Source organism: Mirounga angustirostris, unplaced genomic scaffold (genome assembly GCF_029215605.1).
Source record: "Mirounga angustirostris isolate CCGP_5_RB_7025 unplaced genomic scaffold, mMirAng1.0.hap1 SCAF_2, whole genome shotgun sequence".
Lineage (NCBI taxonomy): Eukaryota > Metazoa > Chordata > Mammalia > Carnivora > Phocidae > Mirounga > Mirounga angustirostris.
This window is the reverse complement of record NW_026991710.1, coordinates 76494986-76513618: the sequence shown is the minus strand read 5'-3', so window position 1 is coordinate 76513618 and position 18633 is coordinate 76494986. Positions and strand designations below refer to the sequence as shown.

The window sequence follows — 18633 nt, the reverse complement described above, 5'->3', positions numbered from 1 at the left end:
GCATTAAAAAATAAAAGTTGCTTCAATTGGTCAAGATGATATTCCAACTATGGCTTCACATGCTCTTTACTATTGGTAATAGATTACGATGTTCCTATGAACATCAGTCCAATGAAAGGACTAACGGGGGGAATATATCCTAAGTAATAAATTCCAGTTTACTGAGAAATAGATAATATTTAAGCACAAATGATCTCATTTTAAAGGTAAAGGGAGAGTTAGAAACTATTAAAAAGGGTGTGAAAATACAACTTATGATCACAAATATTTTTATTAAGCCTAAGACATAATAGAGCATGACAGGGAGAACTCAACTACATCTTATTAAATATGGACTTAATAACAACAAAAGAAACAGCCTATCACTGAAGACACATTACCACAGAAAAGTTATTAAGAAATCCATTATGAGATTTTGAAAGGTAGTATTTCCAACAATCTAAGTGATTTGGGTCCTGCGATGTAGGAAGAGGTAGTAATAGTATTTGTAGATTCCTTCTAGCCCCATTATACTAAAATATATCGATTATATTTAATATACCTTCAAGATTGGGTAAATCTACTGAATCATGAGTTTTCAGAGTCTGTAATATCTGAAGATTGCTTTGAGAGCTTCATTACTCTTCTAACTCCAGAGGATTATATGACCTAAGCATCTTAGCAAGTCAGGATGCCTTGAAAGTACAATCTCCAAAATTAACAAGTCTGTGATTTATAAATAAGTTTATTTATAATGATATTTACATAATAAAAACAAAACACATGAAACTCACAAGTTATACAAAGAAACTGATGTATAATAAAAACAGCAAGATAGACTGACAGGCAAAAATTTAAAGAAAGATTTAATAAAGAGTTAAATATCAAATAGACAACTTTACTTCTTCTAAATTTCACTTTGTCACCCACACTGAATTGGAATTGAACAATGGCTCTCTCTTCAGGAGGTCCTGTACTGGAAATTCTGGAAACTGATAAATTATATCTTGAGAAGTGTTTAAAGTTAATGACCTATTTCCATGCAGTACCTAACGCTGCCTTAATATGAAGTCACATTCAGTCTGCTTTGAAGTGAAATAGCCTGTTAATCTGTTCTGCCAGGTTAGACAAATGTTACCCACATTTTGCTGATACGTGGAGACGTGGCAGGAATAAACTACTATTTAGAGAGTAAACAGAACTGGAGCAGAAGTGACTGGGCAACAGTTTCAAGAGAAGCAAAAGCCAGGAGAGGGAAATCAATGAAAACATGCACAAGAATAGGCAGAGTAATAAGCACAATTAGTGCAGTGGGGAAATGAACAGAAGGAATTAATCCATGGAGGAAGAGAAGGGCTTCTTCGTTACTATTCACTGGAAAACAACTTAGTGCCTAGCCAAACAAATTTGTTTTAACAGAAGTACTTGGAAGGACCTGGGGGTGTTAGTAAATGGAATGCCACCTTTAAATTCAGGTTGAGTTCTTGTTGACAGTGGTGAACATCTGCTTCAAATAGCAATAAAATGAAAGCTATATAATCTATACAGCTGCATCCTTTAAACTAACAAAAAAAGAACTTCAAATGAGACAAGGAAAAACAAGACGTAAGCATTGTCAAATAAGGCACATGTAAAAATCTACACACATTATCCAGTGAAAGACAATATATATATATTTGGAGGTAGAAATAATTACAAAAATACTGACATTTCTAAAGCATTAGCATATTTGTTACAAACAATCACCAACTAATCCCCATTCAGAAAACTGTTTTGTAAAATGATTATTCAACATCTTCAGGACTACATTATTTGTGGGTTTTTTTGTTTTTTTTTTTTTTAAATTTCACATGTGAGCATCTGGAGAATTCAGTTAGTGGCAAAAAAGTTGTCCATACTATGAGAAATGTAATATGGAAATTATAAAAAGTTATAAATGTTCATAAACCCCATGGTCATCATAATGTAAATGTCCTTGAGTGCACCAAGTTGATATTTCCTCATCAATTAGGAATTCACAATTCTTAATTTCACAGGCCCATTGACGTTTTTAGTAACGTGGCTATATCTGCTGGCATACTCCCTTCGTCACCTGCAGGTCAGAAAGGGGCATTAAAAGTTTAATAAAAATATTTTATGAAATATATTTTCTCTCACTTTTGTGAATTCCTAATTATCTTTCAAGGTCCAGTTTGCTTCAGTGTCACTCCTTGTTAAAAACCCTCGTGAGGGGTGCCCGAGTGGCACAGTCGGTTAAGTGCCTGACTCTGAGTTCTGGCTTCAGGTCCAGATCTCAGGGTCGTGAGACTGAGCCCTGCGAGGGGCTCCGCACTCAGCGTGGAATCTGCTTCAGTTTCTCTTTCCCTCTCCCTCTGCCCCTGCCCCTGCCAACCGTGCACGCTCTCTAAAGTAAGTAAATAAATCTAAAACAAAACAAAACGACCTTTGCAAATCCCTACATCCATTTAAGGCTATTTCCTCTGTGCTTATGTTCATATTACCAGCACAGTAATCTAGACGCTAGGTTGCTCAGTTGACATAAATAAAAAAGATAGGCAAGTATTAATTTGGATCATATTCTATTCATATAGCGCACAGTATTTACTACTCAGGTATACTCGATAAAAACATTTGTGCAACAAAACTGAGTAATGCAAATAAAGACAACCAATCAAATCATTCATCTAAACCCATATTTTCAATCCAAAGATATAATCACTAACATAGACTTAACTGGCATATCTAAACAAAATTGTGAATATGGCATACCAGTTGAAGATTAAAGTACTCACTGTAAATAACCTTTTCCCAATGTCTGCCCATATTTCAATTAAATGAGACTCCAGTATCTAGACACTTACGCAGGAAGCATTCAGGATTTTTTTTTTTTAAAGATTTATCTGAGAGATGGGGCGCCTGGGTGGCTCAGTCGTTAAGCGTCTGCCTTCGGCTCAGGTCATGATCCCAGGGTCCTGGGATCGAGCCCCACATCGGGCTCCCTGCTCAGGGGGAAGCCTGCTTCTCCTTCTCCCACTCCCCCTGCTTGTGTTCCCTCTCTCACTGTGTCTCTCTCTGTCAAATAAATAAATAAAATCTTAAAAAAAAAAAAAAAAAGATTTATCTGAGAGAGAGAGCAAACTCCTGAGTGGGGGGAGGGGGAGAGAGAGAATCTCAAGTAGACCCCCCACTGAGCGTGGAGCCCGACACGGGGCTCGATCCCACGACCCATGAGATCCTAACCTGAGCTGAAACCAAGAGCCAGACAGACGCTCAACTGACTGGGCCACCCAGGTGCCCCCAGGATTTTCTAAAGCAGGAAAACACCTTGTGCCAATTAATCACTCAGACTGTTTAGAGATGAACTGATTTATTAGTTTATAGTGACAATGGTATAGTTGACAATTCATAAATATTTGTACGTTCATAGCAATGAGTAATTTTATAAATTAGATATGGCTAAAATGCAGCCAAACTAATCACTTCTCTGTCACACATACACACTCCAGTTATAATCCAAAATTGTGAGTACTTTTAGCTACTCTTCTTTCAGTAAAACACATATGCAAAGAAACACAGACTATTTCCATAAACTCTCAAGGAGTTCGCGGACTCCTTGCGCCTTGAGGCTCTTCCACAGATTTAACAGCCTATGAAATCTAACTTGAAACATGTTAAATTAACTGACCCAACTAAATAATCAGACAGCTCCAGAAGACAGTAAGACAACAAGAATTCAAAAGTACAAGACAAGACTGTACAAGATTCAGTATTCTGGGAATGGAGGGAGGGGTGAAAAGAAGGAAAAGGGGTGAGGAGACTCCGGTAAGTCTGAAGATATAATGCAATAAAATGCAATGGTTTGTGAACTCTGGATTTTTTTTTTTTTAAGCTATAAAAGACGAGGGGATAATTGGGAAAACATGATAATATTTGGAAATTACTGTTAATTTTCTTGGATGTAATTGGCAACTCAGAGGGAATGCTAAAATATTCAGAATGATGTATCATGTCTACAACTGACTGAAATGGTTCATGAGGAAAAAAGGTAGTATGAAGCAAAATGTTTACAACTGCTAAATTCATTTATACTATGCTTTTAACATCTCTGCATGAAAATTTCCATTTTAAAAGGTAGAAAATCTATTAATCACATTAAGAGATTTAGCATGTATCAGAACACCAACCAGATTACTGAGTTCCATTCCCAATTTCTGACTGAGTAGGGATGGAGTTGGGCTTGGGAATTTGCATTTCAAGACAATTTCCCAGGTGATGTTGTTGCTGTTGGTCCAGGGACTACACTTTGAGAACCACTAAGGCAAGCTCTAGAAATACAAAAATCTGACAAGCATTTCTGAGAGGAATCATGGTACTTATCTTTCACAGTTTCATGGAAAGGGGGCATACAGATTGTTAACATGAAGCACAGACACACTCAATTACAAATATGCTTTTTGTTTACAGTGGAAAAGAACCTCACTGCGAGAGATGAAAAGGGTACATGTACTCTCGTTAGGTCAGTGTCCAATTATTTAAATGAATAAGCAGAAGCAGAAGCAAAGATGATAAGATCATTACAGTTAAGAGAATAAAAGACATTATTGTATCCTTACCCTACCAAATAAAACACATACCGGAAAAAACTGATACAAATAGCTTTAACAAGACAGAGTAAAATTTCCTACAGAAAGAAAGAGTGATAAATGGGGGAATGATTCTTTGTAATAAATGCTTTACAGGTAACAGTCTAAAAGCATAGCTGAAATAAGTTGCTATTCTAATAGATACTTGATGTGAAAATTACAGGTAAAACTTTAGACTAAACAAATTTATATAAATACAAATAATTTATGTGAATTATGACTAGACATGACTGGAATACACTGGTCTCATCTCAAATGCCATTAAAATGCCATAAAAAAAGAAATCAGGGGCATTATACAAAAGAGAAAAGAACAGAAGAAAAAAACAACAGTGAGGAGAGAGCTGTCAACAAATTTTGGAAGATGAAAAGCAAATGGAAGAATGGAAGTTGACTTTAGCAGAACAGACAAAGCAAAAACTTAAGTGAGCACATAGAAAATGCAAGAACATTACTTCATACTCAGACTCTAACCACACCCCTCCCTCCTGACTCCGCCCCCACTGCCCCAACTCAAGACAGAGGTAATGCATGGCTCCCAAAGATGGGGAATATACAGAGCTAAAACAGACTGAAGAGTAGAACATCTAAAGCCTGCCCAACAGAGCCAGCCATTTACCCCAGATACACAAATGAAGTTTATTCTTTGGAAAGTCTGAATCAGAGGAATGCCAAATATGGGCAGAGAAGACAGTGAAGCTATACTGGAACAGGAAAATTAGCTATATAAATAGGACAACAGCCCTTCCTCCCCCCCGGCTTCTCCTTAGCTCTAATAATGCAGTCAGTAGGTTTATACTCTATGTCCCACCATCCTCATTTCACAAAAGATTGGTGAATATGTTCCTGGGGAAATGAACTAGCCCATAAGAAGCAACCTATATAGTTAAAGACAGTGGGGACTCCAACCATCAAACTGCTGAAACCCCAACTAACTAACTATGATGATTCTATTTAAAGACTTACTGTTAGAATAAAAACTATGTATCTGGGAAGGTGGCAGCAGTGCTAAAGGAGAACAGGTATTTAATTGCTTTACTAAATTTGAAAAGATGCCCTAACAAAACATTCAGGAAAAAATGTGCTACGGAATCTGCCTTCTATTGCTTCTGCTAGATAATCTGATATTGGCAAGCTGACCCCTCCACACAAAGCTTAGCAACTGTTTAAGTTATAATCATCACAGTTGCTTCTACTCAAACTTTCTTTAATGCCTGCCTCCCCAACCTGAAACACCCTGAAATAAATGCTATACAGGAAGGACACCTACTAATTTCACCATATACACCTCCCTCCCTCTCTCTCTCTTCTCAAAGACAGATTAAAATACCCTGAACTCTACAGCACAAAGTGCCCAGCAAAATACTGGGACCTAGTAAATATTCAATGGAAGTCTGCTGAATTGAAACAAACAATGATCAACATTAGGAAGATCCTTACTTATTAGAATAATGATTAAACAGCTTCTATCCAGTTAAATTTAACATTAAGTAAGAAAAGTAAGATGTAAAAGACTGCATGCTAAGTTGTGTAAAAGGGAAAAAGAATACACATACTTATTTATTTCTATCTGCATAAAATGAGCGGTCACATGCTAATAAAAGTCAATGTGTCATTGTTAGGGGGAAAATGGAGGATAGGGTGAGAAGGAGGCCTTTGTTTGCTTTTTATATCTTTTGATCTTGAACTATGTGAATGTATTATCTTTTCAAAAATAGAAAACTTAATTTAAAAACTATTCTTTTCAAAAAGGTGGAATGAAGAGGGTTCTCTTAGAGGGTTCTTTCTAGTACCCAACCAACTTCAATCTGAAATTACTAAATTTTGAGGAAAAAAATGCATTTTATTGCACTTTAGTACAGTTAAGTATTTACTGGTCAAAATGAAATTAATGTAAATGTTACCATTCTTAAGAAATTAATATTACACCATGTATTTTAATTCTTGGGGATTCATATGTGTTACTTATGTAGTAAATAAATTATAAAATTGTGGATAAAATTATAGAACTAATTTTATTGCGGGGATGTTTTGGCATCAAGAGATAAGGGATGGAAGAGACAGAATTATCCAAAATCAAGTGTTTGCATCAATTCTGGCAAAATAATCTTAGTTACTGTAGTACGTTTGAAATGAGCATGCTTTTTCTATACTGTATGCCAGTGAAGGATTTGGGCCATTTTTGTTAATCCCTTGCTACTAATTTGATGCCTTTCATATAAATAAATATTGATGTTTCTGTTTACAAACAACTTACCTTCATCGACTGTGGTCATATCTTGTTCTAGTTTCAATTTCTGTTGGTTAATTTTTAGCATGGATTCTTCAATTGTCCCTTGGCTTATTAATTTTATAACTAGTACTTCTCTAAAGAAAACAGAAGATATGTCCGTTGGTTACTTAATATAAAATTATTTGGCTACATATAAGCTATATAAAACATCTTAGAGTTCAATAAGAATGATCTTTAGATTGTATAACAAATATATCCATAACTTTAAATTCCCTTTTATTCAAACTTGGGATTGATGTTTTCTGAGCATGTAACTTTTAAACAACGTTTCTTATTAATCCAAGATATCTGTACTCCAAAAATTACTGGTAAAACTTACTACAACAAACAGTCTGGGATCAGATAGGTATTCATTTTAAAAAGGAACATGTTAAACAAAAACAAAAACAAAAATTTAAAAAAATAAAAAAAATAAAAAGGAACATGCTTTGCTTGTCGGGTTCCACTAAATAATTCAGTATAAAAAAGTAATAAAGCATAGTGAAGTACAAAGATTACACAAGAAGTTTTAGTCCCATAACAGGTACAGATAAATATCTGATTCATAAATGAATTTATCAGTATCTTTTGGAAATACAGTAACACACTCCACACAGAAAACATTGATTATTCACTACTTACATGTGAAAACAGAGTTGAGTTAGGGGTACTGGCACCTCTTTATGGTCCAATGTCAAAATGAACCTTCACCTAAAATATCTACAACTCAAATAATGTATTTCCTAAAGGATAACAGGGTAGCAATAGTATACATTTTACTGTCTATCTGGCTCTTAAGGGATCTAACAAGACTTTTTAACTACTAATATTTTTCAAAGGGGCTGAACCATTGGTAATATTTTGTTTTCATCAGCTGCGGAACTAATTGGGGTGAGGTGGGAGGTTATTTTGCTTTAACTACTCGAAAATGAACAGGTTATATAGTGAAGTTCATATTCAACACTGCTGGTATGAAACATATCACCAGCCATGCTTTGCTGAAAATAAAAACACTGAAGCAGGACACTGACAGACTATATTCTACTATTATATACAAATTAAATTGGCCTTTAGTTAAAAATAAATTTCAACTCAAAACACTTACTTAGTCTGGCCTACTCTATGGCATCTATCTTCTGCTTGTTTGTCATTGTACGGGTTACAGTCAATATCATGAAGTATAACAACATTCGCTGAAGTGAGGTTTATTCCTAGGCCACCAGCTTTTGTTGACAGCAGAAACACAAAGATATCCATATCGGTATTAAACTCGTCAATTAGGTGAATCCTATAAGATAAATATATTAGGCTAAATTTCACTAAAATGTATACAACTAAAACTGAAAACAATCACACTACATGGAAAAAAAACCCTGAAGATGTAAATATATGCTCTTGGCAATATAGTTACCTTTCCTGCAGTTATTTTCCTGAAAGACCTTCCCAATTCACCAACTTCTTTTCTATTCCATTTCTCTTTCTATTAAGTCTCACTTTAATTCAACTATTTGGGTTTGAGTGATGCTAAAGGGTTATTTTCTCCTTTGTTTAATGACTTCTGGCTTATCTAAATTTTGCATACGGCTTTTCAATCTTTAGCCTTCTCAGAAGTCTGTTAGTGGCTGCTCTTGATACCAGATGAACTAAAGATCTCAAGATCAAACTAGAGCAGTGTATTCCCTTTTAGCATGACTTCTATCTTTCTTGCAGGGAAAAAAAATCATTCTGGCTGATAAAAAATAAACCTAAAGATGTAATGCAGTTTAAACACACTAGAAAAAGTATTCCTTTTCTTTTTTTAAGACAATCTTTTAATCTTTGGGAATTAAAAAAATAAACCGAATTTATTCAATTACTCTTAAAATACGAAAAGCCCAAGATTTTAAAACCATCTTGGTTTTTGTTTTTTAAACAATCTTGGTTTAAAGGTAAGGTGCTTCAAGGGTCTGAATGAGTCTTAAAGGGGAAAACATTCTAATTAGGTATCGAAATAGATTTCTATGCAATTCAGATCAAAAACTTAGAAAATTTTCCTTAAGACAATGGTTTGAAATAACCACACAAAAGACTCAAAGCAATACAATTCATTCAAATGCTTTATATACATTTAAAATTCCAACGCTTATTCTTATTTAAAGGTGAGGTGGAGATTTTCTGAAACTGAAGTGAAACATACCAACCTTTCAGAAATCTGAGTCTTCCCATCTAATCTGAGGTACCTATGCTGATGATGTTTTAAGAGAACCTCTAAAATATCCAGCATCATGGTAAATTGGCTAAATAATACAACTCTATCACCCTGTGAAAATACATATATGGATTAGAAACATGGAAAAATAAAATTCTAAGAATCTAATGATCAACTGCTTCTTTAACAAAAATCAGGTGATCACAGCAAATGTCTATTATATAATGATCCCAGGGTCCGGGGATCGAGCCCTGCATCGGGCTCCATGATCAGCGGGAAGCCTGCTTCTCCCTCTCCCACTCCCCATGCTTGTGTTCCCTCTTTCCCTGTGTCTCTGTCAAATGAGTAAATAAAATCTTTAAAAAAAAAAAAATCAATACAGATGTATTCTACTAACTTCTATTTTTCTTTCTCAGACTCAATAGAGGAAAAGTAATCAGGAAAACATATCCCCAAATAATATCCTCTAAATGTTCAAAGCATTAATTTCTAGAAACATATATAATAGACATAGGCTAAAACTTCAAGGAAGTCAAATCATGCCAGAATTATCTTAAAGAAGTTTAACTGGAAAAATACAAGAGAAGTAGCATTCTTTATTACCTTCTGTTTCAATTCAGACAAGATGCATCCTAAAACTCGGAATTTTCCAGAATCTAAAATCAAGTCCATGTCTAACTGAAAGTTATTAATATGTCGATACTGTTTACAAAGTACATGTAATTCAAAGTCTGTCATAACTTCCATATCTTCAAAGATCAAGTCAGGGTTAGCCTCACAATGTGTAGGTTCCTTAAAACAAACAGAACAATTCACACTTCAAAATGAAGATAATTTGTAATACGACCAGAACACTCGAATAAAATTGTTTACATCTGATAAAATATTAAGTAGCTAAACAGCACATGTTACATGGTACAATTTAACAAAGGAAAATAATATTCATTATTTTAGGTACAATAAAGGGGGAAACGTCCTTATTGTTTTAGAGACAATGTCCTGAAATATTCAGAGATGAAGTAATGTCTAGGATTTGGTTCACAATAATCCTGGGGAGGGATCTAGATGAAACAAGAGTAGCATCATTCTAGAAAATAACTGTAAAAAAAATGGGTGATGACATGGGCAGAGGATTTCATTATACAATTCTACTTACACGTTTGAAAATTTCCATAATAAATTTAAAATAATATAAAAACATTTTAAAAAGCAAATAGTTGCTTTTAACACAAAGATCTATAAAGGAGAACTATAGGTGGGTGCTAAGGGAGAATGAGGCAAAAATAAAGATTAATAAACCTATAGACAAAATATAATAAAGAAAAAAATGAAGAAAACAAATGGAGAAAAACAACTCACTGCCCTGGACATAAAATCTGAGGGATCCTTTTGGTAAAATAAAGAAGTGCATTATGGCAGTCTCAATCAGGAGTTGGCACACTTTCTGTTAAAGGGCCAGACAATGAACGTCTCAGGAGGCTCTGGGGGCACAATGACCTGTTCTGCAACTCGTCAACTCTGCCCTTGTACAGGCATACCTTGCTTCATTTTTGTGTATGGGTTTCACAGATAATGTGAAGGTTCGTGGCAACCCTGTGTCGACCGAGCCAACTGGTGCCATTTTCCAACAATATTGCTCATTTTGTGTCTCTGGTAAATCTTAAAATATTTCAAACTTTTTCATTACTATTGTATTTGTTATGTTGATCAGTGATTATAACTTGCTGGAAGCTCAGATGACAATAGCATTTTTTTTTAGCAACAAAGTATTTTGTAATTTAAGTATATACTTTTTTTAGACATAATGCTACTGCACACTTCATCTGACTATAGTACCTGTAAGCTTAACTTTTATATGCACAGGGAAACAAAAAAATTCATTTGACTCCCTTGCAGTGGTCTGGAGCCAAACCTGCAATATTTCTGAGGTATGTTTGTATTGAGAAAGCAGTCACAAAAAAAAGCAACAGAAAGACAGGGCTGTGTTAAAATAAAACTTTATAAAAACAGCCACGGTCATATTTGGCCCTAAGGCCATAGTTTGCTGACTCCTAATACAGACTGTCAGTCCTCTTGGCTCTTATGTTCCCCTAAATTATCTGGAACTTTGTCTTAAAAATGCTTTTCTTAAATATGGGGTTAATGGATCAATATGCTCATTAGGCTCGACTGATCTTGAGCTAGCCTAACAATTTAACCTTATGTTTAACAGTGTTAATAAAGGTTAGTGTTAACATAATATGAAATCCTTACCTTTAGCATAAGCTGAGACATTTCCTTGAGCTTTTCAGCTGTGTAATATTGGCGATGTAATAAAGGATGATTGGCCATTTTTCTCAATTGCATCATGACATTGCACATTTCTGTGTTTTTTTCTGTGATCCAAAGAGCACACATTAAAAACAAAAAAACAAAACCCAAGTTGACAGCTGTGTGCTGAAATACATCTCAATGCAAACAAAAAGTTTAAAATTATTTCTTCAAATTCTAAGTAATTTTTAAAAATGAGCAAATCCCACTATAACATGACTAAAGAAAATGTAGCCCCAGTACAGGATTATTTTTCACATGAAATTGTGAAAATCAGATTATACCCATGTTATTGATAGATTTTTTCAATCTGTTGAAAAGACCCAAATAGAGTTGCTCCTGTTTCTCTGACATTGCACACAATTCAATTCGATCTTTCTTGGGGGGTAGCTGCTTGAGAACCTGAGAAAGGCAAACAGTTTAAACAGATCATTCAAATAAAGAAAACAGATTTTTAAAAAACAATCATCATAATAAATATGCAGATAAGTTACCTCTTCTTTTACCCTTCTGAGAATAAATGGTTTTATAATTTGTTTTGCATGTGCTATTCTCTCCTTTTCATATATACTTTGCTCATCTGCTGATTTCTAAGTAAAAAAAAGAACACATCCTTTTAGAAATTACTCATTTAAATGATCACAGTTAACAATATTACAGAACACGAAAATCAACCTCACTACAATCTCTGAGTTATTATCCACAGAAACTCACTTCATTCTAGATGGAATTTCACATTTCAACTCTGGGCTATTAACCTACCTCTTCAAGCTCCATATGTATTTTGAGGTTTCAGGTACTCTGCTGAGCTAATAAAACGGAACTGCCCTAGGATGGTGTCCAGAAGTTTAAGTCATAACTAATGAGTTATTAACTAATTACCAGATAGCTCTCATGAAAGTGTGTGTGTGTGTTTAACAGGGTGGGGAGAAGAGGAGAAGGGGAAGCGATAGACAGAAAACTTTATTTATTTCTAGAAAAATGACCCCAAAAGAAAGCTAGTGCAGGTGATGTACACCATGTGTTCTAAAAGACAGGGATGGTTCCTAGTCAAGGCCTGTTAATCTTGGAGAATTAAAGAAGTGGAATTTTATTCTAAGATGTGAAGAAGTCCTCCATATTCTATAATCTACTAGGCCATCAAGTGGGAGTGAATACATTAGTGAAAGTTTAAAAGGCAGTTAATGTGCAGTGGAAGAATATCACAGAGAATTCCTGTAAAACATATGTGACTTGGGAGACAGTCAAGAATCTATATAAACATTGCTGTACTGGAGAATTTAGTAGGAGTTCCTGAAGACTATACTGTACTTTTTCTTTCTTTTTTTTTTTTTTTTAATTTTATTTATTTATTTGACAGAGAGAGACACAGTGAGAGAGGGAACACAAGCAGGGGAGTGGGAGAGAGAGAAGCAGGCATCCCGCCGAGCAGGGAGCCCGATGCGGGGCTCGATCCCAGGACCCTGGGATCATGACCTGAGCCAAAGGCAGACGCTTAACGACTGAGCCACCCAGGTGCCCCTGCACTTTATCTTTCTTAAAAGATTTTTCCTTCCCTCCCTCCTTCCTTCCTTCTTCCTCTCTTCATTTATTGAGACAGACAGAGAAAGAGAGAGAATGCAGCGGGGAGGGGCAGAAGAGGGAGAGAGAGAATCTCGAGACCCCACGCTGAGTGTGGAGCCTGAAGTGGGGCTCAATCTTACGACCCCGAGATCACGACCTGGGCTGAAATCAAGAGTAAGACATTTAACCAACTGAGCCACCCAGGCTCCCCTATACTGTAACTTTTTCTAAGCAACACAGAGAAAATTAACCAGATTTTCTTCTATACAGAATTTCTTTAAGCGTAACTGTAAGAAATTGTTACTTTGGGGTGCCTGGATGGCACAGTAGGTTGAGCGTCTGACTCTAGGTTCTGACTCAGGTTGTGGCCTCCAGGTCGTGGCCTTCCGGGTCATGGGCTCAGCCAGGAATCTGCTTGAGATTCTCCCTCTCCCTCTGCATGCCTCACCCCTCCACCTGTCCCCTCATGCTCTCTAAAATAAATGAATTAAAAAAATATATTGTTACTTTTGAATTTATGGACTTTTATTTCAAAACACATTTCCCAGTACAGGAGTTTTCTGGATATTCCACCTTTGTCCAGTTCTACAGTTTACCTATAAAGAAATGCTACTAATCTACCAAATTTTAATAAGGTAAATGCAATGACAAAACCTTCCCCACATATTATATATCTGAACACTCCACTAATTTAAAATTGTCATTTCAGAAAATTAGGATATTAAAACCAAATCTTTTGGCTATCAGTTACAGAAGTCACCAATTTATTTCCCATGGTATTTTGGCAGACTTCCCAAGTCATCCAAGTACAGGGATATCAACTACTTAAACTTAACTGATATCATGTATACACTATGAAAACAAAAAAAAAGAAGAGTGGCCTATATAAAACAAAAAGTAACATATTTGGGAGAAAATACAAACATATGCTTACTGTTTTAGAAGAAAACATTCTTCGTATTTCACTGGTGCTACTACTAAACATGTGTGGCATAACAAAGTTCAACAGGGACATGAGTTCTAGCAGATTATTCTGTACAGGTGTGCCTGTGAGCAGCAAACGGTTATTTGCCTGTGAAAGTAAAATTTAGATTAGCTTTCTTTTTTTTTAAAGAGCTAAGTCCTTCCTGTCTATACTATTCAGTAGGGGGAAAAAATTAAAATCATTATTAATAATGTAACATTCTGTGATGAAAGACTAGTAATTTAGAAAAATTATCATCTTGTAAATTATCATCTAAGGTAGAATGGGAAAACTCATGGTTTCATTCTATAAGTAGGTAACTTGATTGTATTTGATATTCATAAAGTTTATCATACAGAACAGGGGTTGGTAAATTGAGGCTCATGAGCTAATAAAAATGGTTTTTAAACTTCTAAAGGGTTATAAAACAAAACAAAAACAAAAGCAAAGAACAAGTCGCAGAGGAAGACCCATAAGACATGAAATATTTATTACTGGACCTTTAAAGAAAAAGTCCACTGACCCTGATATAAATTACTAAATATATTAAAACACATAACTTCATTATAATTGGAAAAATTCACAAAATACTCTTACATTAATTGTCATAAGGTGCTGGTAGCGGATGGAGCCCATATTCTTCAGCATATGGCCCTCATCAAAAATCGCATAATTAAGTTTCAGCCGTCGAAACAGACTACGATCATCAGAACTGCTGATTGCACAATTATACCTGTCACCAAAAAAAAAAAAAGGTTAAAGGTTATACCTTCAAGAGCCTGGACCATAGTGAGACTTAATGTTTTTGTTTTTTTTTTTTTAAAGATTTTATTTATTTATTTGAGAGAGAGAGAATGAGAGAGAGCACAGGAGAGAGGGGAGGGTCAGAGGGAGAAGCAGACTCCCCGCCGAGCAGGAAGCCCGACGCGGGACTCGATCCAGGAACTCCAGGATCATGACCTGAGCCGAAGGCAGTCGCCTAACCAACTGAGCCACCCAGCCGCCCGAGACTTAATGTTTTCTAAAATTATTTTTATTTATACATTTCTAGTACCCAGTACCTGAAAGATACCACTAGACATAGTTGGTGTTCAAATAAATACTGATACACTTGTATACAATAATTATTTATGTACACATAATCAAGTTATAAAAGCTGCAATGCGTAGGTAAAGGAAAATTTTAATGTTATAATTAGACAACTTCTACACAACTAAGAAGAAGCCAATTTGGGTATAATTTATATGTTCTCTGCAACTGTTACACACTTTGCTTCATGAACTGTTATATTTTCAGAACAAAAGTGAGAAAAAAAAGGACATGAAATGAAGACATTTGTTAAGAACATAATACGACTGTATTAAACTAGTAGAGCACATCCAAGGAAAAACAGTTAATAGTAGCTAGCAGTACTAGACTATATATAAAATGAAGTCCATTTTAAGTAGAAAAGATGAATTTTGGATTCATCTTTTAATCATGGCCTCCTACAGAAGTCAGTAAATGGAAATAATAACTAAATACTGACAGTTAATATGAACTTGAAATAACCTATATTTAAAAATGCAACATGACAGCATTAAGTTCTCTGCTAGATATTTATCCTAAACGGTTACTACCAAGTAATAGTGACTTATTCAAAGTTTTATTTTCCATCCTTTTAATTCAATTTTTTCATTTAGAGATTCCACTGTATTTAATACTTAATTATTAATATTAATAATTAACATTTATAAGTTACAAATATTACAAATCATTTTGGTGGGATATCTTCAATTTTACTTGAAGTTTAACAGAAAGAGTCCTATAAAACTATGCTTTCGATCAAGTGGACAAAACCTTTTTATAGCCACTATCACACCTGTTGTACTAGTAAAAAACTGAAAAATGCCTGAATATTCAACATAAGTCATTCCATTACTTTTGTTCAGGAAGCCTGAACTTTCCTTCATATTACTACTAACATATTTTAAATATTTTTTTAAATATAGGGGTTACACAGTATCTCCCCCCAATATTTTTTTTCTCTATACTTACGTGGTCACAATTACATTATATTCTTCATATTTACTATGGATGTTATATCGAATCTGTTTACGTTCTTCTTGAGAGCCTACAATTTAAAAACAACACACACATATGATTATATTTAATGTACTTTATGTTAGGATTTTAAAGAAATTTCCAATTAAGGCAAAATGATATTCTTACCATAGTAACAGAGCACCTTTAAAGTGGGGCACCATAAATTAACTTCTCTTAACCAGTTATCTAGGAAACAGGAGAGGTTATTACTTGCATCTGCTAAATAGATTAGGTGTATGCAGTGAAATGAGTTCTAAACAGAATTTTTTCTTTTGCAAAATAATACAAGATTTTTTTAAAAATCACAGACCCTTCACAATTTAATCCTGATGTTTAAAGTAATTTTGAGGAGGCATAAAACTAAAGGCAAAGGAGCAACCATTGTATTTATAGGATGATTATATTCCAATTTAAAGAGTTTTTTTGGATTATGTTCATACATACATTCACTTACTCTAGTCTACATCCAATCAATTATATAATTTCAGTGGGATGAACTGTTTACTTTCTGATTCAATAAATGTTAATTAAAATTTAAAAGCACTTGTTTCTCCTAAATTACTCATTAAAACTATTTTTTTCATTAAAACAAAAAGAATTACAAAAACAAATGATCTTATCAATGGTCCTTGAGGCATAATAATTTAAAAGCTGAATAACTGACTTTTATTTGAGTTGTTTTCTTTTAAAAGACGTCTAGTACAATCAAACACACGTACATACACACACACAAAGGGGGGGGAAAGTGTAAGGAGACCACAGAATTATATTCACCTCCACAAACTAAGAAATCACACATAAGCAGTTTTTTCTTTTCCCTGTATAAAACACTATACAGTCAAGTATGGTTGTTCACAGTTATTACAAACCTATAGTTGACGCTGGAACAACGATCAAATGAGGACCTTTATTACCCTCCTGATAGAGGTATGCCAGGAATGCAATGGCTTGAATAGTTTTTCCTAGGCCCTAAAATTAAATGTTCAAAAGACAATATATGAAATTTAAAAACAAACAAAAAATACTGGAAAACACAAAAGGAAAAATAGTATTTCTAGTTTTATTTTTGATTCCCCAAAATGCAACCCAGGAGAATTCTACCATGTTCTTAGTTCTCAGTGACAGATAAAACAGATCATAATCTCCAAATGATACTATAACTTAGCTTAATGAGCAGGATGTATCCTAACTGCTAGTTAAAATGGGACACACATGAATATAGAAGAGCTCTGCAATGCATATAAAGGAAATAATGTTGGTAACTGTTTTATATAAAACAAGTTTCTCATTTAATACATACTGGATAGATTAAGAACAATGTTCCAATGACTAACTGGATTTTAACATATGCCTACCTTGTTACCCACCAATTTCACTTCTAAGAGTATATTCAAGAGATATGAGAACTTATGTCCACAAAGAGACTTGAGTAAGAATGTTGACAGTAGTTTTATCATGATAGCCAAACACTGGAAATAACTTAAATGTCCTTCAACAGGAGAATGGATAAACAAGTTGTAGCATATTTATACTAGGGACTACTGCATGCCAATAAACCAAACTACTGATACATATAAGAACATGGATGAAACTCAGTATCATGCACCAAACAAACCAGAAACAAATGGTATATACTATATAGCTCTATTTATATAAAGTTCAAAATGTGAAAAAAATAATCTATGGTTCTAGGTGTCCAAATAGTGGTGGTGGTAATGATTGAAAAGGAGCATGAGGGAACTTTCTGGGATGATGGAAATGTTGATCTGGGGAGGGGTGGTCACACAGGGGCACATATATGTAAAAAATCACCAAGCTGGGCATTTGTGCATTTTACTACAAGTAAATTATACATCAATGAAGGTTTTTTTTCTGTTTTTTGTTTGTTTTTAAAGGCTACTGGGGAGGAGCTAAACATTACCAACTGTTAACTGAACTGCCCTCACTGCCCCATTCATGTTTTGAAGCTCTATACTGCAATGTGACTGTATTTGGAGACAGGGCCTTTAAGAAGGTAATTAAGGTTAAATGAGATCACAAGGATGGACTCAATCCCCATCTTAAGAGAAAGAAATGCCAGGGATGTGTGCGCACAGAGAAAAAGACATGTGAGGACATGGTGAGAAGGTGGCCACCACCTGCAAATGAAGGAGACAGGCCTCGGGAGAAACCAAACCGGCCAACACCTTGGTCTTTTTTTTTTAATATTTTTTTTAATTTTTTATTTATTTATTTGAGACAGAGAGAATGAGAGAGACAGAGAGCACACGAGAGGGGGGAGGGTCAGAGGGAGAAGCAGGCTCCCTGCCGAGTCTCGATCCCGGGACTCCAGGATCATGACCTGAGCCGAAGGCAGTCGCTTAACCAACTGAGCCACCCAGGCGCCCCGGCCAACACCTTGGTCTTAGACTCAGCCTCCACAACTGTGACAAATAAATTTCTGTTGTTTAAGCCACCCAGTCTTTGGTCTTTTATTATGGGAGTCCTAGCAGACCAAGCAAGACACTAACTTATAAATACAGTGCTTTACAGGTCACAAAAAGTTTTACATCTTATACCTCATTTGGTAAGGATTAGCCTATGAGAGGCAAAGCTGGGGCCCCAAACCCAGATCTGATCCTCAAGTCCAG

The 18633-nt window shown here is 35.0% G+C and overlaps 1 protein-coding gene across 4 annotated transcripts in view; it reads right to left on the bottom strand.

Moving 5' to 3' along the window:
• Window positions 1–706: 706 nt before the first annotated feature.
• Window positions 707–18633, bottom strand: part of SMARCAD1 (SWI/SNF-related, matrix-associated actin-dependent regulator of chromatin, subfamily a, containing DEAD/H box 1) — a 77514-nt gene continuing 59587 nt past the window's right edge. For all 4 annotated transcript variants that reach the window (XM_045880743.3, XM_045880745.3, XM_045880742.3 and 1 more), the window contains exons 12-24: window positions 16873–16972; window positions 16130–16189; window positions 15956–16031; window positions 14516–14651; window positions 13889–14026; window positions 11886–11981; window positions 11676–11793; window positions 11335–11456; window positions 9685–9873; window positions 9074–9192; window positions 7999–8181; window positions 6879–6988; window positions 707–2071 (exon numbers count right to left, since the gene is read on the bottom strand). In XM_045880743.3, the coding sequence (XP_045736699.1) occupies window positions 2010–2071; window positions 6879–6988; window positions 7999–8181; window positions 9074–9192; window positions 9685–9873; window positions 11335–11456; window positions 11676–11793; window positions 11886–11981; window positions 13889–14026; window positions 14516–14651; window positions 15956–16031; window positions 16130–16189; window positions 16873–16972 (1509 nt within the window). In that variant the 3' untranslated portion in view covers window positions 707–2009. The remainder of the gene's footprint in view (window positions 2072–6878; window positions 6989–7998; window positions 8182–9073; window positions 9193–9684; window positions 9874–11334; window positions 11457–11675; window positions 11794–11885; window positions 11982–13888; window positions 14027–14515; window positions 14652–15955; window positions 16032–16129; window positions 16190–16872; window positions 16973–18633) is intronic.